At 37.0% G+C, this 20,964-nt stretch overlaps 3 protein-coding genes across 4 annotated transcripts; 1 reads left to right on the forward strand and 2 right to left on the reverse strand.

The window, feature by feature from the left end:
- Positions 1–1,923: 1,923 nt before the first annotated feature.
- LOC110806711 (ATP-dependent DNA helicase) lies at positions 1,924–8,189 on the forward strand. 2 transcript variants are annotated; one of them, XM_022031628.2, is made up of 6 exons: positions 1,924–2,301; positions 2,880–3,164; positions 3,257–3,430; positions 3,574–3,680; positions 4,365–4,690; positions 7,165–8,189. In XM_022031628.2, exons 1-6 carry the CDS (start codon positions 2,143–2,145, stop codon positions 7,737–7,739), a joined length of 1,626 nt encoding a protein of 541 aa, XP_021887320.1. In that variant the 5' UTR covers positions 1,924–2,142; the 3' UTR covers positions 7,740–8,189. The 2 variants fall into 2 exon arrangements, with proteins under 2 accessions (XP_021887320.1, XP_021887321.1); XM_022031629.2 differs by having other exon boundaries at positions 7,189–8,189.
- A 218-nt stretch (positions 8,190–8,407) lies between these two features.
- On the reverse strand, positions 8,408–11,284 carry LOC110806721 (uncharacterized). The gene is made up of 4 exons (XM_022031644.2): positions 10,754–11,284; positions 9,552–10,346; positions 9,115–9,306; positions 8,408–8,982 (listed from the first exon to the last, which is right to left on the reverse strand). Exons 2-4 carry the CDS (start codon positions 10,342–10,344, stop codon positions 8,729–8,731), a joined length of 1,239 nt encoding a protein of 412 aa, XP_021887336.1. The 5' UTR covers positions 10,345–10,346; positions 10,754–11,284; the 3' UTR covers positions 8,408–8,728.
- Positions 11,285–11,422: 138 nt separating this feature from the next.
- On the reverse strand, positions 11,423–20,549 carry LOC110806725 (autophagy-like protein). Its single transcript, XM_088208383.1, has 5 exons — positions 18,706–20,549; positions 14,710–16,390; positions 12,823–13,046; positions 12,385–12,598; positions 11,423–12,171 (listed from the first exon to the last, which is right to left on the reverse strand). Exons 1-5 carry the CDS (start codon positions 19,647–19,649, stop codon positions 11,755–11,757), a joined length of 3,480 nt encoding a protein of 1,159 aa, XP_088064509.1. The 5' UTR covers positions 19,650–20,549; the 3' UTR covers positions 11,423–11,754.
- Between the last annotated feature and the right edge of the window lie 415 nt (positions 20,550–20,964).

Consider the following 20,964-nt stretch of genomic DNA (forward strand, 5'->3'; position numbering starts at 1 on the left):
TTCCCCCCTAAAGTCAATATATAAAGAATCATAATTTAAATATTACATTTTAATATTTAATATATGAAGCTTAGAAAGTTCTGTATAGATATATAATATACTCAATATATCTAGCAGTCATTGTAATGAGATCAGTCGTATATGCATTTGTAAGTTGAGATAATGAGTTTGGTAGTTGGAAGTTGACAAATGTTTCATACTAAAATTAAGGTTGGAGAGTCTTGACTGAACACCTGCTTTTAATTAATCATTAAACAACATCCTTGTAAAATTTATGAATTTAAATTTTACCAAGTACGTAGAATTTGGTACTGTGTAAGTATATTATATAAATTATTAATTAATATTTAATATTTAATTATTAATTAAAAAATGCCTTGGAAAAAGTAATTTACACGAGTCCCTTGACCGTAAAACGGCAAGTCGTTTTCGGCGGCTTGACAAGATGAGGCTGGCAAGCAGCCAACGCGCACCGCTCCTCAAGGCGCAGGGGCCAGGCGTCATTTCCCAAGGACGAGGGGGTCCATTTTTTTTGTCTCTTATGGGCTTGGCATCTCTGTTAACGTCCCGTATGGAATATTTCGACTATTTATTTTTATTTTTTATTATACCATAATATTATATTAAGTTGAAAGTGATTTTTTTTTAATTATTTAAATAAAATGTGAATAATTGTTGAGGTTAAATTCCTTGGTTGTTTTTATTTTTTATTTTTATAAAATTGATATTATTTGTTTTTACAATCTATTTTCTGTTTAAATTTTAACATTGTAATTTAATTTAGCATGCAAATAAGTTATTTTACATGTCAATATATTTAAATTAAAGAAGACATTAAATTATTTTTTATTTAAATTTTATTATATTATATTCTGGTATTTATTTTATAAAATTTAAATTTAAATTAAACTCAATACCCACGTTATTTTTTTTTTAATTAAATGAGATAAATATGTTATTATTATTATTTTTAAGCCTTATAATGGCATATGACTTCAAACTTTTAAAAAGGGTACTTCATAAAAACTTTAAAAAAAATATAAATGTTACTACCCATAATTATAATGTTAGATGACATAAGTATGTTATATAATCAACGCATATAAACGAAAAAAAAAAATTATTAATTAAAATTTTTGAATTTTATTTGTAAATAAATTATTAATTGTGTGCATTTAACTGGGACAATTGTAAAGATTAAATAAATCCATTTAATTTTACATTTTTAATTGGAAATTATTTTAATTTGTAGCATTTATATACTTGTCATATTTTAGGAAAAAAAAAATACTAATAACCCATTTCCGTTTGAAATTTGAAAATATTTCACTATTTTGCCATATATATAAATAAAAATTAACTAATAAAGTATATTAATTAATTATTATAAAATGTAAATAATATTTATTATTACGTAATTAGAATATCATTAATAATTTTAGTAAATTTCTACCAAACAGGACATATGCCGATTAGTTAGCCTTATAAAGCTGCAAGGATGCGGGTGATTCAAGGAAGGTTACCATGGAGATCCAGTGAGGATCACCACACAATAATACATCTCCTGTCATCAATCTCAAAACATTCCACGTGTCGGACGGGTGACGTGCATCGCGAGCTCACGGCCGGATCACTAGCCACGTGTCCAAGCCAATCCAACAACCGCCGTCATTTTGAAGACATGCGGGCCCTACATTTATATCCATTTAAATCCTTACGTGTCTGTCTTTGCCAGCACGTACCTTCTCGAAAACGCCCTTTGTTTTCCTAAAATGACAAAAAATCCACCGCACATGCGGTGCCAACGGCGAGGCTATTTTGGGTATTTCACGTAATCGCGGTCAAAACACACGTGAGAATTGCTGTAACGCGGGATTCAGCACGTGTTCGCCGTCAAAAAGATCCCCGTCTTCCCCGTCTCTTAGGCTCTTTCCTTGTCTTAACACCGTTAATGTTTTCCAAGTTGTTGCTGCGCTTAGGGTTTTCTTTGGAGATTTTCAATCCTCTTCGGATAATCTCTTTGACAAAATTGGGAAATCGTTTTTGTTTTTTGTCGTTCATTCTTATCCGCTCTTATTTTGTCGGAAAATTAGATCTTTCTCCGTCGTGTTTGGATAGTCTAGTGTGAAGCGTTTTGATTGGATGGTGCAGTTGATGAAATCGGGGAATCTCAAGCCGGAGCCTGAAACGACGTCTTGTCGGGACAAGGTGCCGGTGAAGTTGGAGATCGTCGAGGACTCTATAGATGAAGAACACGGCCCTCTCAACAAGCGATCCAAGGCCTCTCCTTCTCTTCAGCAGGTACTGGATCGGTTTCGCTGTTTTTTTCTTTCATTCTGTTGCCAAGGAAGCAATCGAGGGAATAGACAGGAAATATATAACCCAAATCTTTGGATCCAAACGGTGGTCTAGATTTTGCTTAAGTGGAAATGAAAAAATAAGTAAATGAAAATTGAGTGGATTTTATTATCTTTATAATTTTGATTTATTATTTTTTAGATTGCATGTGCTTTTGTGGTATTTACACGCTGAGGTGGGTTGGGAGAAAGATTCATGGTCCAGTTTGGTTTTCAGGAAAACTAAAGGAAGAAACTATGGAATCTTATGATTTTACATAGATACAATTGTATTTTCCCCTCTCGATGTCTCGGCGACCGTTTCTATCATTTAGATATAACAGGAGCCTGATAATCTTTTTTGTTTAATACTGTTCTCGGCTTTGAACACGGAGGAATTTTTTCGCTGTTATTATGTTCTACTTTGCCACCTCATAAAAAGCTGTTTTTGGTATCTGGTCTTAATTACCTATTTATTATTGGTTTCTGGTTGCTATTAGTTATTCCTTATCGGATTTAGTTCTTTGTTTTTTTATGAATTAGCAATGGAGTACAGAGACTAATGCTTTTCCGATACCACCTTCGCAATATAACCCGCTTGATGAGCCTAGTCCTCTGGGTTTGCGACTGAGGAAGAGCCCATCCCTATTGGACTTGATACAGATGAGGCTCTCTCAAGGTAGTGGTGCAGCTGTAGTAGCCACGCAGAGTGATAGTATCACCTCGGTTGTTAAGAAAGAGAGTAAAGTAACTGCTGCTTCAGGCACTACTGACAAGCTGAAGGCTTCAAACTTTCCGGCTTCTCTTCTGAGGATTGGGCATTGGGAGGTATGTCCAGTACATTTAGTCCTGCTTTTTAACGTCTTCGTGCATGCTATTGGCCCTCTGGTCGACAAATTGATTATTATATTTGGTTGCAGTATAAATCAAGATATGAGGGTGACTTAGTGGCAAAGTGTTACTTTGCCAAGCACAAACTTGTTTGGGAAGTTCTTGAAGGTGGTCTGAAGAGTAAAATAGAAATCCAGTGGTCAGATATAATGGCTTTGAAGGCAAACTGTCCTGATAATGGGCCTGGAACATTGAATGTTGTGGTAATGTGCTCTCTTATCTCTCAGTCTTTCTAGATTCCTCTGTCACACAACCCCCTCCCACCCTTCCTCCCTTCTTTTTTTTATGTGGTTGGTCTTAGTGTTGTAGCATCTGTGGCTTATTTGTGATCTCATGGGTGATGCAGCTGGCTAGGCAACCTCTTTTTTTCAGGGAAACTAATCCGCAGCCCAGAAAGCATACACTGTGGCAGGCAACTGCAGATTTTACTGATGGTCAAGCTAGCATGCATAGGTGGAGATTATTTTGCTGCTGTCTTCATTTTCACATGCTGAATACCTTAGAATGAGCTGTATTCTATCAAAATTTTCCAATATAGTCCTTTGAGAATCTATTTTAGTGTAACTTGCATTGATATTTTTCATGTTAAGCTCCGCTTGGTATGTTGTACTGTAAGGTGGAATTGTACATTGTTGTGTGCATGTCGACACTTCTACTTGAGAGGTCATTGCAACAAACTGTTCATAAAGTCATTGATTATGCAGTGCCTACTTGATTGTGACTCTCTTCCATTGAGTTCAATTGTAATTTGCTATCTTCAGCTCGAGTTGCTAGCACTGAAATCTTCCTTGTCTTTTGCTCAGTTGTCAATTTTTGAAAGCCTTGTCTTGCTTCCCATCTATTAGAATGAGTGATGGAGGCATTTGTTTTCTTGGAAGACTTTTTTCCTTGGATCAAGTCCTCTGACAGAAAAATAAACTGTTGGGATTTTGAGATAGGAATTTCATAATGAGCATGAAGTTGATACTTAAAACTAAGGACTGATCATTTCATTTTCAATTCATTTAATTGATTTAATCATGCACAGTTTGGGCAGTCACTAAGTTTATCTGTGCATTAGTTTTATGTTGCGGAGACTTAATGGAATCTTTACTTATGAATGAGGCTATGGATACTGATGCTATATTGATATTGCAGGCAACATTTTCTGCAGTGTCCTCAAGGGCTATTAAACAAACATTTTGAGAAGCTTATTCAATGTGACATGAGGTTGAATTTTTTAAGCCGACAGCCAGAGATAATTTTGGATTCTCCATACTTTGAACAAAGACCTTCAGTTTTTGAGGATCCCGATGAATCTAAAGGCCATGATTTTAGCCAAGTGGAGACAGGTAAAGGAGCCACTTTCTCTGGCTTTCAGAATCTAGCATCACCATCTGCAGCTCAGTCATCTTCCTTGGAGACTGATAAAGGGGATCGTAGTACTAGTATAACATCAGAACTTGCTCCCTCGCCCAGCTCAGGTACATCAATAAACTTCATCATTTGCTTATGGAAATTGTTTCTGTTAAGAATGGTTGATGTGCTTGTTATTGAATGTCACAACTCTATATATACAGATTTTCTAGAATAAAAAATAAAATAAATCATTAATTACATAGGGTGTAATTTACTCTAATACCCCTTAAGCTAATTGCATACTCTCTTTAATATTCTTCCTCAAGCTAGAGAATAGATATTGTCTACCTAGTTTGTCAATGTTAGTCTGGAATGTTGGGTTACTTAGTCCTTGTACCTGTGAGTAAGAAAGGAGAAAGGATATCTAAGTGTTTCATCAGACTTGTACCTGTGGATTTATCAAGATCCTCTAATCTGCTTCATGGTCGTTCTATCTTAGCCTTGAATTCATTGAGATTAGTAATTTTGTCCTCCTCCCTTTGATGGGCAACATGGGCCTGTCTGTGGGGCTTTTATGGAGTGTTCTTGTAACCCCGCTCCTTCTTTGGGGTGTTCAGTCTGCCATGAAGTTTCCAACATTTATCTTTGGTGTGTCCTGAGTTTCTTGTAGAAAATACATCAAAGATTATCCCCGTTGTCGGCACTAGACCCTAAATTTTCAACGTAACTTAGTTCCTTTGTTTGGTTGGCGTGGCTTGGGGTCTTAGGAGATTAGTGTTGAGCTCTCAGTGGGTTGGGATTCTAACATAATCCCTTTCCTGCTCTCTTCTACTGGTAGAATAACAATTACCTCATTATTTGGTGATGATATTTCGTCCTTACCTAAGATTAGGAACCATACTTGATCGAACTTCTAGTTGAGTCCTGCCATAAACTGATAGGCCTGATCTTTAGGAATGGGTTGTTGAGGCAGGTTGCGTTCTTACTGCAGTCTACTTCGGTATTGATCCAATTCCTGTTACCAACCTTTCAAAATGTTAGAATATTTAATGACTTAACCCATTTTCTTGCTTTGTGGACCGTGTTTTGATATTCAAGTCATAAATATGGGTTATATCTTTGACTTTCAAACATATTTTTTTGGTTGCATCCCACACTTTTTTAGCTATAGAGAGGAACACAACTGTTTTACTCATCTCTGACAACATAGAGTTAGACCATGATGATTGAGTCTTCCTCATCCCATGTGTCAAATGCGGGGTCTCTTGATGTTGGTCCAGTGCCGAAGAGGTGGCTAAGCTTTTCTTTTCCTTTAAGAGTGATCGGGATTAATTGCGAAAAGCTCAAGCAGTCCTTCCTGCTAAAGCGATAAGTAACTTGGATTGGCTGAAGTTGTTGTTTTTAGTAGAGTTTTTCATGTGGGAATTTGTTCCTGCACTTTGGGATGTAACCTCCGATATATTTTAAGAGTTGTAGCCCAAATAGGACCGAAGGATGTTACCAGTAGATAGTGCGGTTGTGTGCCCTGAATAGAACCACCACCTTGAGCGGCTGAGCAGGAAGGCGGTGGCACGGGTCTTGGCAGCCTGGATTGAGGCATGCGGAGAAAAGGAAGCTGGGCCTGTGGTTGCGGCTTGGCTGGCTGGGCAGGGGCACGCAACAGAGAGTTTGGTGGATGGAAGATGCAGATGTGTGGTGCTGGCGACAGGTTGGTTGGGCAGGGGCACATGTCAGAGGGGTCTGGGCGTGCGGCAATTGCAAGTGTGTGGTTTTGGCGGCTGGATAGACTTGCAAGGGAACGGTTAGTGTGTTATGTGGAAAACCTTGAGACACGGCTGGAGGAATCTGGACCTGCAGCCGAGCTGCTGCAATCGGCAATGAAGGCAGGTTAGTGATGGAGGGTGACGTTAATGAAGGCTGCCTTCCTAGGGTTTCTTATTTCAGCAATGAGGGTCAAGTAGAGTTTGTAAAAGAGTTTAGAGTTTTTTAACATAGTCCTGATGTCATGTTAAGAATGCTTAATCTGCTTTTCATCGAATATCACAACTCTATGTATACAAATTTTCTAGAATAGAAAAAGAAATAGAATATTAATTATGCAAGATGTATTTTACTCTAATATCATTTAACCTAATTACAGACTCTTCAACAGTTTCAGTAAATGCTTGATATATACATGTGTCTGTGTCTGTGTCTGTGTCTGTGTCTGTGCATATATAGTTCTCCTCTTTCCTTCATGCATATAAATCAGGTCTTTTGTTTACCATAAAATGGTTGGCATGCATAGATTGGTTAGGACTATCCTTTTGCTGTAATGGTATTTTAGAGTGAGTGAGATTCTGTTGTTCCTGTTCTGATATGGATGTTTACAGTTGTCCAAGTGACTGGAATATGTCATCAATTTTTGTTTTATGTGCAAACAGGTCAGACTTGAGAACTATCAATTTTTTGCATTTGTCATACTTGGTCTTTTAGGACTTGATGTTAGTTCTTTTTTAATTATTTGCTTTATAGAGTTGTTAAGACTGTTGTTTGAGTTATTTGTCATAGAAAATGTAGTGTCTTTGTTGCTTATTTCTATGCTTCGCCTAATACGCAGTGATGGATACTTGTGCAATTGAAGGACGTGGGGTTTGCGAAACAGTTGACTCAAGGGGGCAGAGAAACTGGGATCAAATAAAAGTTCCTGGGCTTCACACATCTATGTCAATGAGCGACCTTATGAGCCACATTGAGCATTGTATTCCAGGGCTTCCGGGGACTGGATCAGAATGTCAGGGAATACTGGAGGATATTGCACAGTACCTGCTTAGTGACACACAATTGACAACTTCTGATGAGAAATGCCTTATGTCAAGGGTGAATTCCCTTTGTTGCCTTCTGCAGAAGGACCCAGCAACAGCCACAAACTCACAGGTTAATGGAGGCACTACTGACAGAAAGGATGATCATCTAAACAGCCCTACCGAGTTAATACCAGATAACAATACTAGAATTGATAATAACCAGGACACTGGAGGGGATACAAGGGATGTCTCCAGTAGCAAGCAGCCACCAGAAATGTCGAGGAAAGATTCGTTCGGGGAATTGCTGCTTCATCTCCCTCGGATTGCGTCCCTTCCGAAATTCCTGTTTAACATTTCAGAAGAAGACGGCGATACACAACCTAGATAGTTTAACTTTATTGTTTGTCTAGGTATCTGGTGAGAATCGAAGAGGTATGTATTCCTCTTTCATGTGCATCAGAGACTTATGATTGTTAATATCTGTTCTCTCCTCTTAATAGATGCATGCTCTGTTTGAACTTCCGGGTGTACAGGGATTTGGAAATTTGTTTTGATGATGAATCCTTGACAATAACCCAATGTAAAAATGTCCATCGGGTATTATAGTGTAGGGCCATTTGTTTCTTTTAGTATTTCATGTCACTAGAAAAAAAAAAAAAACCTAGAGTTTCTATAATGTAAGTGATAGGTTTCAGTTGTTTTATAATTGCATTCTGAATAAATCGTAGGATTAATTAAAATTTCATTGCTACTTGTAGTTTTATATTTTTTGTAAGTTAATGAATAATTAATTATAAGGTATGATTATTGAAATATAGTTCAATAATCATTTGTTTTACTTAAGCTGCAATTATTTTTCTGACTTGTTGAAAAATAGAGCACTAAAAAGTCAGTTTGAAATAATTAGGAAGAACTTTGCTGCATCCATCATCTATTCTTCTTGCCGTGTATATGCACCATTGTAGTGTACGCATAAATCTTGCTTGCCAACAATTATATATATACCTATGAGTCTGTATATGCATACGTTATGCTTTGAGAATTTTGTAAACTATAGGCAACAAGTGTAATAATTATAATTTTCAACTGCAGAACAAACTATAGTGTGTGTATATATATATATAAGTACATGATTTTTCCTCTTGAAACAAGAATGGTCTACCTATTTTTCATCACTTGACGAGTTGTATTATTACATACTGATTTCAAAAATTATTAACTAGTTCAAATACCCCCATCGGTATTGATCTATTTTTACTTCAAATTCTTTAGTAAAAAAATTGAAGTGGACAAATCACTTTGCCATGCTAAGATTCTGTCAGACTAAACGTTTTCCTCTTCTGAAAATGAAGAACAGCTTGTGTAAAATAAGAATGGCTAGGTGCAAGACAAACTCTCACAAATGATGCAGAGTGGATCAAGAGACTTCTCTACCGATATGCCTGTAAACAACATTAAGCACTGGCTATGAAAGACATGCCCGCATGGAAGAATGGAAACTTCTGCGGGTTTAACAAAATCCGGTAACCGATCAGAACCGTCCCTGTAAACCAAAATCTGGTCTTGCACGCTGTCGCGACAGGAAATGTCTTTTTCGCACAAGAAACAGTTCTCGCATATCTTGTTAGGACCTGCACAATTCAAAGTTTATATCACATTATTAATTACATTAATTTATCCATGCTATAGGACTTTCTAATTCTAATAATTTATCGAATAATTGAAGTTTATCATCTTAATTAATAATGAAACGAGAAACCTACCATGGTATTCAACATGGTGGACCGGAGAGTATCTTTCATCAGCCTTGGCCTTTCTGTTTGTCTGCTCCGCGAGCTCTCTCGTTGCTCCCGTTGGCTGGCTACTCTTCTTCTTGATCAATGATTTAGGTTTACCATCTGCCTCCTTAGCAGCAGGCTTATGCTGTGGCGGTTCATCCAATGTGCTTTCTACGACTAGTAAAAACGACAGCGATGTTAATCCATATTTGAAACAAAATCTGCTAAACATAATACAATAAACTAGAAAATCTAGAGATAAACATGAACAATTATCTGTTAGGTAATCAAATAGAAGGATTTATAAATTATATATTTTCAGAAATCTACAAGTTAGAATCTAAAAATGACAATGAAATTCAAAATAAAATCGATTGATCTTCTTATGATGGAAAACTCAATATTGAAGAGCGGTAGAGTACCTGTTTGTGTATGATTAGGTTTGCTCTTCTCCTTGGTTTTACCTTTTGGAGATCCTACAAGATTATCACTAAGCTGCTTCCGTTCAGACGCTGATTGGTTGGTTACCGTCCTGATTTTAGATTTCTGCTCAGCCACTTTGCTCACACCTTGAGACTTAACCTTAGCTGCTGGATGAACTATCCTGAATGATCTGCTTTTCCAGGTACAGGCTTCAGAATCAGGAGCCTCTTCTTGCCTTCTAGAATATGATTGAATCTTCGCTCTGCTAATACCAGTTTTCAAATCATAATCTTGTTCCCCACTGGAATTTGGTTGAATCTTAAGTACTTCTCCACAATCTGCTTGAATCTTCACTCTCCTGCTACAACTAGATTTGGTTTCGGAGGTACTGACTTTAGAATCATGAGCTTTTTGCCTTCCAGAATCTGATGGAATCTTAGTTCTGTCGTTACTATGAGATGTTTTGACTGCTGGAGAATTATACGAGTTGGGTTTGGAGGAACTGGCTTCTGCATCATAAGCACATTGACTAGGAATCTCCGGCTTTCTGATTTCTTGGGCCTTTCCAGGACTATCTATAACTGATTTATCTTTCAAGGTCCTATTCGTAAGGGCATGGTGTCGTACAGAAACTGAGTTCTTAGACATTTGGCTGCTGGGTTCAGCCTTAAGTTTAACCGGTCGAGTATCTTTAGCAGGAGTGTTTGGTTTGCTCATGGTTTCTCTGCCCTTAATTGGAAGACGAGAACCCTTGCAAGGCTCAATCCTTCTTTTCCAGTCACAGGCACTCATCCCTGGTTAGAAGACGAAAAAGGAAACTTGTTCAGACAACGCCGTTTTCTTCAAGCTCCATAACAAAATTTAAAAAAAAAAAAAAAACCCTAAAAAAATCTACAGTAGCAGTGACGGAGACAACCAGAAAATTGAAATTAATAATCAATTTGCTTATTTCAAGAAGACAAATTATACTCAAAGAAATAAATAAACACGAATTATCAAACAAAAACTCGTCAAATCGGCTTGTATTACTTGACTTTCGTTAAACGCAAATCAAAAGAGTCAGAAAGAAACATTCTTGTCAAACAATATCTCTTCATATATATATATACACACACGTATATGTGTACATATATACATATAAGCATGATTCTGAAATTTCACAATATGAGTAGAAGGACGAAAGAAAAAGAAAAGGAAATACCAATTGGAGGTATGTGAGTATGAGAGAGAGTGGCTTCAGAACCTAAAGAACAGGGAAGACTGATTTTGCGTTGGCCTCTCTGACTCTGCGAGTGAATTAGAACGAGGGGTTCCGGGAGCTCTATATATAATTTTGGGTGTGGGGCCCACGAGATCTAATATACTCCTCTTCGTTATGTAATCGGAAAAGGAAACTAAAAGGCAGTGGGACCCACGAGATTCTTCGAATAGGAAACGGGGTTTTGTTTTTGTTTTTGTTTTTTGGTACTTTAAATATATATAGTTATTTTTTTAATAAAAAATCTAGAAATTAGATCTCAAAAATAAAAGCAAGGATAAACTATTTGTTATAATTAATTCTTATCCTTATTTTACTTCACAAAAATTTCCAGTAAAAATTTAAAATAAATATATTTTCTGATTTTGATTTTGTAAAATCAAAATCATGTGATTATTCAAATAATAAAAAATAAATAAAATAATTTTCTAAAAAAGCAAAAAATATTAGTTTAATATATATTTTATGCACAAAACTATTTTTTAAAAAAAATATTATCTAAAACGGTTCGTTTTATATGAAGACAAAATCCCAAATAATGAATAAATTTATTTCAGTAATTGATTCTCAACTTCGAGCAATAATCCAGCAAATAAACTCAGCAAACAGAACTTGATCCAGCCATCTCAAGGCATGTTTTTCATAGCTTCAACTACTAAAGATCCAAGGAGCCAGAAAATACTATTCACAGTTTTTTTTTTTTTTTACAATATGGAACAGAGTAGCTTCTGTTCTTTTTTTTTTTTTTTTTTTGGTTAATGTACAAAGGGAGAGATTAAGCTAAATCAGAGATAATCAGCTGTACAAAGGGAAAATCATGATCAACTCCCTCCCATGAGGAAATAAAGATTTTGAATGTCATTGGAGTAGTTTTTATGTATATACAGTTGGTTTTCTTCCATCATCTCTAACCTGCTTGAAGCAGCCGGGGGAGGGGGGGGGGATCAGGAAGCAGGTGGGGAATGAATAGCAGCATCTGGTAACATAGCTACAGTCACTACGAAGTATTCACAACCAATTGGGAGGCCATACGGGTTTGATACCGATCCAGAATTCAGTGTCAATCTATCTGGCACTTTATCAGAGGTCACGTTATCCATCTGATCAGCCCTACTGAGATCAGCCCGCATTGAAGTCGATGGTAATGGCTTCACAGTTTGGCGTTCAATATGCACAATTTGCCCAACAATGTAGCTGGGTGGGTTAGGGAGATGGTCAGTAAACAATGCCACAGATTCAGCAGACAAGTAGTAGTTTGAGCAGTTCCGGGTGATCGCCTCATAATGCCCCTTAGATTTGAGAACAAATGCACCTATTTCATGGACTTCTAGGCGACCAAAAGAGATCTTTTCTTTATTTGCCTGACGTAGGTTCAGCAAACTTAAAATAAGTATTGCGTACGTACAGATTGAAAAGGAAAAGTGCAAGAATTTACAACATGACCACAAAACAGCACAAAGTGGACATTTTTAGAGGGAAGTAATAACCGATGCAGTAGTTAGTCAACTACCAAGAAACTTAAGGAGAACAGAAGGAAACATACTCATGAGACGAGGAAGTTTAGAACAATGTACCTGCTTCTCAAGTTGATGCTTTGTGTACAACGTTTTAACCAAATCTTTCTTTTCTTGTAACTCATTCCTAAGCTGTTCATTTGCAGCTTCAATCTTTGGGTACTTCTCAATCAGCTCGTCTCGATGCCTAGACAAGAAACTAACCTTGTCCGCAAGGATACGAATACATTTTCGGAACTCAGCAGTACCATCATCTTCATTGTCAGCAATGGAACTGCAAATTTTCGAAGTTAAGGTCAAAACCAAAAGGCCTTAGCACATAAATTTACCAGATTAAAGCTCCTTCAGTAAAATTTAAGATATCGAAAACCCGCCCAAAAAATACCTTTCAAGAAAAGACCTATCGGCTGAAAGATAAAGGCCAATAGTGGGCAATAGAAGAGGGCTCAGGTTGAAAATTTTTTAAGAGAAAAATTTTGGAGCATCATAGTAACTTACTTGGACAGAAGGGATTGAGCTAATGCACGCAAAGCATCGGCAAAGCCAATCACTCCACCAGGTGCATAAACACAGCTCCTAAGCCTCTCAAACAAGCCACGCATTTTCACAGCAGAAGCTCTCAGTGCACTATACTCTGAGGCTCTTCGGTCTGCAGCACAGAGATGAGTTTGGGCTTCTTCTCTTGCTTCATGCAAACAATTCTCTAAGTGGGCACAGTTCATCTGTTATTCAAATAAAAGAACATCAATTGCTATAGAATTATTATAGATATTTGATGTAGGCATACAAATGAGATGAGAAGGAGAAAGACTGTCTTTTGAGATGGTAAAGAAAATCCAGAACTTTATTTACAGGAAACTCAGGATTTTATAAAGTTATAGAATCTTTTAGGACCGAACATATGAAAGAAATCAGTGATTAAGATACCATGACATCAATCAGATAAAATTTAACACGACAAGCACAAAGTAGAGAAAATCCAGAACTTTATTTAACAGGAGACTCAGATTTTATAAAGTTATAGAATCTTTTAGGACCGAACATATGAAAGAAGTCAGTGATTAAGATACCATGACATCAATCAGATAAAGTTTAACACGACAAGCACAAAGTATTATCAGGAGAATGACCAGGATCCTTGAACCAACCTACAAGGTAAAACTAGCTAATAAGTTTAGTTTTAGAAATCTGGTTGACTAGGGAAAAACTTCATCTAAAGGGGGCCTGGTTGACGCAGGCAGCCCAGGCATATAGTACTTTTAGTCTTATGAAGTGCTTGGGTTCAATCCAGGGTGGTTCCACCCAGATAAGAAGAAAACAAAAAGAGGGCCCGGTTGTAATGTTGTCTTTAAATTTCACTCCCTTATAGTTCTATGATTTGAACTAGCAAATAAATTGTTATGTATTATTGCAAACCTAAAATCTTTGCGTCGGGTGTTGTCATAGGCAAAGGTTTTTGCCTGAAAAATAACCACAAAGAACCAAATCTATTTTTCCATCTGCAAACCAACATCTCTGACACAACAGTGGGACCAAACATAACATATGAAAATATCCCATACATCTTCAATCACTATTCTTCCAGAGAGCACTCCAATTCTAATGAAGACTGATGATGGCCATTCTTTAACAAAATTTCACCCTAATAGCAATCTTGGAAATTTGTTACATTTTCACCACTCCACCAAAAGCTATTATTCCCATCCCCACTTCCTAAATATTATCTTCTATCATATTAAGATCATCAACAGTTTACATCCTACATTGTCTTTAATTGTTTCTGTTCATCCTGAAGTTAAATTGCATACAATGTTGCCAAAGATCACCCTCTGACGAAAAAAAGAAAACATAGTTCGACCAGACTAAAGATGTGAAGGAGATCAATAGAGAATGGAAAGAGGTAACTACTCCCTCTTTTCCCTCTCATAGTTGGTGGATAGTGATAACCTATTGTTGGGCCAATCATCTGTAGAAATGGTAGACATTATTAATAAACTGTTATGAAGGTGTTTAACTCCTAGATATATGGAAAACCAGGGGAATCATGCAAAGAGTTATTTCAGGAGAAACCTAAAATCAACTCAAGACAAATTACACCAAGACTGCAACAGAATCCCATTTGACCATCACCTTTCCCTGCACCACTTCTCTCCCCTTAACACCCCTCTCCTGGCATTTATTAAAAAATAAAAAACAAAAAAAAAGGAAGGAAACAAAACAAAAGCAGCTGAAACATTTAGGAACAGAGTAATCATGGTCAGAAACACAAGGAATTAAATATGGAAAACCATAAGGGGCCTAATAAAAAGAAGCATTCTGGAACTGAGAGGTTTAGGAATTTGCTAAGCACGCCATCAACAATGATCAAACCAGAGAAAGTTATACCTGAGATTCATCAAGGAGCTTCTGACTCATTTCCAATTCTCTTCTAAGCACAGCAACTTCCTCCATAGCATCTTTAAGCCTAGTTTCAGTGTCACTCAATTGGTTTGACTTGTCAACAAGTGCACTTTGCAATTCCAACACACGTTCTGCACTATCTTTAGATTCTAAACCCAGCCCAGTAGCTAAGTCACAAGGTAAGAGATTCTGAGGTACAGGCATGCTCTCAGCAGTTGAACTGTTAGTCAGCGACATGCCCAATTGTCCTACCATCTTATCTTTTGCACCTTTCTCATTTACTTGCAGCTCATCACGATGCTGCTCCAGCATTGATGAATCCAACTGAGGATTTAGCACTCCAGAAGAATCCATCATATTTTCATCAACACCTTCTCGACCTTTGCCTGATAGCCTAGTGAAAGGACCCAGTTTTGCATCCAAAGAATTTGAAATACATGAAACCTCATCCATGGGTTCAGTAGTAGATATATAAGGGACATTGACCTCTCTACCACAAGAGACCTCTTGTTTGCAGCCATCAGATTTTGCAGCCAAAAGGGTAAAGTCAGAGACATCCTTAGTGTTAGGAAATTTCTGCCCCTGCAAATATTGATCAGATAATCTCTGCTCCAGTTCTTGAATGCGCGTTTCATAGGAAGCACACCGTATTTGCTTTGCCTTGATGATAGAGTGGAGATGTTTTATATATTCATCTTTCTCGTGCAATGCTTTATCAGTCTTCTCCTTAGCATTCTTAAATAAATCATCTAATTTATTATCATCCAATGGCTGATGTTCTGCTTGCGGGTGCAAAAAACAAATATAAGCTATTTTTTCAGCAAGTTCAGCTTTCAGCCTTGCATTCTCAACTTCCATCTTGCTAGTACCAGCAATATCTACCAACTCAGAGCCCTCAAGGAAGTCCTCAGAGTCCTCTTTCTCCAGAGTTTCAACAGAAATCTCTTCAGTCTCAACTGAATGAGAGCTATGATTTGACATGGAAACTGAACTCTTTGAGGTCAAAAGCTTCACAGGGGATCCAGCTAAATACTCCGGAGCATAGTATTCCACATCCGAAATGTCAATATCAAGCAAATTAGTGTCAAAAGGAACTATATTGACATCACACTGACTGGGAGTAGTATATAAACCCATAGAAGCAAATATATCTCTTGGTATGTATGCACTCTGTGCTTTGAGAAACTCCTCACGTTTCCTTACCTCAGCCTCCCTCTCTGTCGCAAGCCTTTCAGCCAGCTGTCCGGCCTTGCCCATGTAAATCTTCATGGAAGCTTTTCTTCTCACAATTTCTGCAAGGCAGGCCCTATATGCAGGGCCAATCCCATGAATCACTTTTAGGTCAGTAAATTGCTCTTCCTGACGAGCCATTGCCTCTTTAAAGACAGGAAACTGAAATTTAACATCTTTGATGACAGATGTAACATGTGTTATCTTTTGCATATAATTGTGGACAAAAATATTCATTTCATTCTTCTTATCCTTGCAAATATCAAGCAGTTTGGATATCAAATGATCACAAGTTTGCATCCTAGGCAGGTGATTCTTGTCATGGACATCATACATCGGACCCAGAGCTGAAACTGCATCATGTGGACGAAGAGAGGAGGATAACTGGCAGGAGAGACAATCATCCACAAGCTTCTTCACTGTGTTGACATCTTTGCTGCATGAAGATGCAAAAGTTCCAGTTACTTTTTCATATATTGTTTTTGTAACATTTTTTTACCATGTAACCAATAATCAGGATAATGCAAGACGCAAACACACAGAAGAACCAACTAAAGTGTGATATGATCACTGAATGATATGGTAAACGATCATCAGCGGAGCCAACATCATGTTTGAACAGGGGAAGTTATCAAATGTTTCAACATTATTTTTTGTAGAATGAGAAAATCATTAAGAAGTATGTTAACTTTCTGTCATATGATATATTTCAACATGAAACTATCTAGAAATTTCAATTCATCAACACAAGAATGTGACAATTAATATGTGAAAATAATAAATAAAAATAGAAACTGGCAACAAAGTTCAAATAACATATATTTTTCCATGTTTTAAAGTTAAATTATGCAACAATTATTCATAATTATGCACTTATTTTTGCACTCAATATCGTGCAACTTGTCCTAAGAAAACCTGCACTTTTTCTTTGTAAGCTGCAAAATCTCTGAATCTTCTCTTACCCCAAGCTGAATACGTGTCATTTAGAACTTTTTAGTTAGTCATTAGACCAAATCTGAAGGAAATTAAATATTTTAACGCCACTATACCCTTTTTTTTTTTGGGATAAATACCACTATACTTCTTTAGTTCTATGATATCAGTGACATACTTGCCCATAATCACATGCACATGGCTCCACCACTGACTCTGGGGATTTTAGAATAGTTTTACTTTAAGAATAGATAAGCTTTTGTACCAAGGGCCTATAAACTATCTGAATGCTATGCATGCTTCATAAATACTTCATAAAGATTATGCAGGTGACCCTTGAAAGGTAGCAATTAAACATATCACAGCCACCACAACTTCATCAGCTACTTGAAACCTCACTTAATTCAAATCTACATGATATCTGATTCTCGCTATCAATCTCAAATATCGTAAATATGTTACCAAAGCCAAGTGATTAAGGCTCAAGACCAGGTAACATATTCCTTTTTTTAAATAAAAACTATAGTATGCATCATTGATTCACCAGCACAAAGTGAGTATCAACCCATGTACAAAGTATTTACATATCAGTAAGGATATCAACAAAGTTCCCAAAATCTTCCATTTAATAAAGACGATGACCCAAAACAAAAAAACAAAAAAAATTGGGGTATGGAATCATCTATTTCTAACCCTCTAAACTTTCATCTACCCCCTCAAAAGTTCTCTTATTTCTCTCTTGTCCACATATTTCTTCCCACCACTCATACCCTTCCAAGTCTTATCTCTTACCAACTCATCAATCACCCAACTAATTCTCAGCACCCCATAAGTCATAGTCCATAAATTGTACGCGAACAAACACCAAAGCAAGACCTGATTACAAGTCTCCGTATCTCTACCAAGTAACATATTTCTTAAAACAGGTACCTTACCCCTTTTTATTTGCTTTAGGGCCGGTACACATTAGGACATACCTCCAGACATAGGAGGAGATGGGGCTCAAAACATTTCATGTGCTGTCTTAAAGGCACCTGATTCCACTAGCGCCAAGACACTTGAGTATATCACTCCCTTTCATTTATACAAACAAAAATTTACAGCTGCCATCTCTCAAAAAGTTTACAAGTCACCAATGACTCCATAGGCACGAAGGCCATAGAAAGAATAAAGTTAGTTAGTTTATTAGCAAACTTGACTTTCTAGTCCTATAACATCACAAATAAATAAGAAAGATAAGGCAAACCAGTCTCAATCTCCACAACACCAACAAACACTAGCATCTTTTACAACGACAAACAATCCAACTGATTTAGTGGACATTTAGATAAACTGTAACTCATGCTATGAGTCTTAAAAGTGCTTTGTTTTTAGTCAAAAATTATTTTGTATTTGATAGAAATAATTGTAAAATGTGTTATCACCTTAAGAAAAAAAATTTTGTGTTTGGTGAAATTGCCTTTTAAAATTTAAAGTCTTAACTTTTTAATAAAATCCAAAGTTATTTTCTGAAGTTACAAATGATAATTTTTTGTTTTAAACCTATCAAAAGCAAATTTTGATTTTGACCATCAACCAAAAACACTTCGTATTTTACTCATTTGGTTGCATAAATACTTTTGAAACGAAAAAGTCACAGCTCAATGCTGCACCAAATGTGGCCTTAGTCACATCATATCATTCATAAAGATTGTTTAACAAAAATTCATGGAATACTGTAATGGCTGGTTGCATCCCTCAGGCAATTTAAAGCAAGCAAGGTACCAGATCAAAAAATATACACAATTAAGCAAAACAACAGAAACAAGAACAACTAACCTCAAGGACTGCATTATACTCCTTTGTTCACTAATGTACCGCTGGTGCTCCTTAACATTTTGTTCCAGATTCCTAATGGTCACTGATGCCCTGATAGGAAAGAACTCCTCCACCCGGCGCTTCACATCATTAAACATCTGCTGAAACTGCAAAACTTTGTTCTCAAACTGCCTGTGGGAGCTGGTACATATTTCAGCTGACTTCTGAATACTCTCTTCTTTCACAAAATCTAGTAAGCAGCTTCTTGTATCAGTCTGCAAAGCTGGGTGTAACTTTATAGACCTCAACTTCTCAATATCCCTCCCAAAATTAACCAGTAAATCCGAATGCACACGGTGCTGGTGCTTATAGCGCTTTATGAAATCCAAGTAATTCTGGTAGAGCAGCCTATAGAACTGATCCACATTACTCCTTGCAACCTCTAATGCTCTCTCTTGTACCTTTAGCTCCTTCAAAAGCCCATCACAAATCTCATACTTCGCAACTGTCCGACTGTAAATGGCTTGACTCCGCTGATAGTGGTACCTAAACTCCCTCTCATAAGAAGGTAAGGCTTTCAGAGCAGGATCTGAGGCACTATCCAAAGGATGAGGATTTTGCAATAAAGCCGGCGGAGTTGGGTCTGCAACTTCAACCACATCAATTTGCTGTACCGGAGGAGCAGGAGAATTGATCTGCAGCCTAGCCTTGTTGAATATAAACACTTCTCTATCATTTGCAGGAAGCTTATATGCAGAGAGCGGTCGCTGTGATTCGAGTTTCATGTCCAAACAGAGAACAACTTGGTCGTTGAAGTTAATGCCGGAAGCTGATTCAATCCATCGCATAACCACCTCCACCTGCGTGCTTCCATCGCAGTTGAGCTCGAATGTTTGGCCATTCTCTGCAATCCGAACCACAAGTTTGCCCTCGTTAACATAATTCTCTGTGATACCCGAACTCATCTTATCCCCGAATCCAGAATTCTCAGTCAAACACCCAAGTCAAATCCTGAAAGCAGCTTAATCCGATACCTTCAGAAGATACGCAGATAGTGGACGGGGATAATTTCAGCGCTTTAAGCTCTTGACTAAATCATGAATTATCACGAACCCGCCACTGAAATTCGGTAATACGGAATCGACGAACGCTTTGTTGTGGTTATACTACCCAACAAAATCTGCAGAAAGAAACAACGCGTAACCTTTCCAACATATTATCACGCCAAAAAACCCGACTTTAACCACCAAAACCCTAAATTCAAAACAAACTCACTATGAAAATCTTCAAAAACGCTCCAGTTACCAGCAACACCGGCAAACCATTTCCCAAACAAAACCCTAACCATCACCCATCCATCACCGATCCCACCAAAATCACTCAAAATCCCAACCCATACACCAAAACATGCAAAGCATAAAACGCAATTTTTCCTCCCAGCACCGAGTTATCCTCCGATTACCCTACCCCCCCGTAACGATTGCCAACCGGGAAGTGGAAAATTACAAAAACGAGCTTTGAAGGGGAAATCGTGTCTAAACACGAAACAGAAGGCGATTACGTAAGGAGATAAATATAAAATGAGAATATCCTTTCGGGTTAGACGGAACAAGGTTCTCTCACGAAACCCTTCTGTAACATTTCTTTTTTTATGTATTTTTATTATTGCAACCGGCCGTTTTCTTGTTCGAGCACTTCTTCTCTTTTACTTGGACGCCGATTCTTCCCCTTCCTCGAAATTGTTTATTAATAGAAAAATCACAGAGAACCCCTCTGCCATAAGTAACCCCACCAGCGTAGCAGAAGAACTCGTCTCTCTCTCTCTCTCTCTCTCTCTCTCTCTCTTTCTACAATAAACTTGGAAGCACAGAAAAAGCAAGCTTGCTTTAATATTATTCTAAAGGATTAGATTATCTTTTAGAGATTAAATTAATTAAACTGGTAAAATCGTATTTTAGTTGGGATTCTCCTGGAAGTTACATTTAATCGTAATGGTGGGAGATTGCAACAGACAATTTAAATTCGAATTCTCCACGTATCATCGGTAACCACCATTGACATTTTCGCTCTCGTACTATAATCCATTCTGATGAGGTCGGTGATTATATATATATATACACACGTATATATTTATTTACTTATATAATTATATTTGTATCAATAACAACTAAATATACATATAAATAATCAGATCGGTTGTTGATTTCAGTATGAACACGAATTTCGAACATTATTTTGAATGTATAATTTGAAATTATAAATTAACAGTTATCGCTTTAT

Source organism: Carica papaya, chromosome 7 (assembly GCF_054855325.1).
Source record: "Carica papaya isolate Zhongbai chromosome 7, ASM5485532v1, whole genome shotgun sequence".
Classification (NCBI taxonomy): domain Eukaryota; kingdom Viridiplantae; phylum Streptophyta; class Magnoliopsida; order Brassicales; family Caricaceae; genus Carica; species Carica papaya.

Coding starts and splice junctions, on each gene's coding strand:
- LOC110806711 (XM_022031628.2), top strand. CDS start 2,143: ATGGTGCAGTTGATGAAATCGGGGAATCTCAAGCCGGAGCCTGAAACG. Junction 3,681..4,364: donor GGTCAAGCTAGCATGCATAG/GTGGAGATTATT, acceptor TTGATATTGCAG/GCAACATTTTCTGCAGTGTC. Junction 4,691..7,164: donor TGCTCCCTCGCCCAGCTCAG/GTACATCAATAA, acceptor CCTAATACGCAG/TGATGGATACTTGTGCAATT.
- LOC110806721 (XM_022031644.2), bottom strand. CDS start 10,344: ATGAGTGCCTGTGACTGGAAAAGAAGGATTGAGCCTTGCAAGGGTTCT. Junction 9,307..9,551: donor ACCTAATCATACACAAACAG/GTACTCTACCGC, acceptor CGTTTTTACTAG/TCGTAGAAAGCACATTGGAT. Junction 8,983..9,114: donor CCACCATGTTGAATACCATG/GTAGGTTTCTCG, acceptor TGAATTGTGCAG/GTCCTAACAAGATATGCGAG.
- LOC110806725 (XM_088208383.1), bottom strand. CDS start 19,649: ATGAGTTCGGGTATCACAGAGAATTATGTTAACGAGGGCAAACTTGTG. Junction 16,391..18,705: donor AGTATAATGCAGTCCTTGAG/GTTAGTTGTTCT, acceptor ATCTTCATGCAG/CAAAGATGTCAACACAGTGA. Junction 13,047..14,709: donor AGCTCCTTGATGAATCTCAG/GTATAACTTTCT, acceptor TTTGAATAACAG/ATGAACTGTGCCCACTTAGA.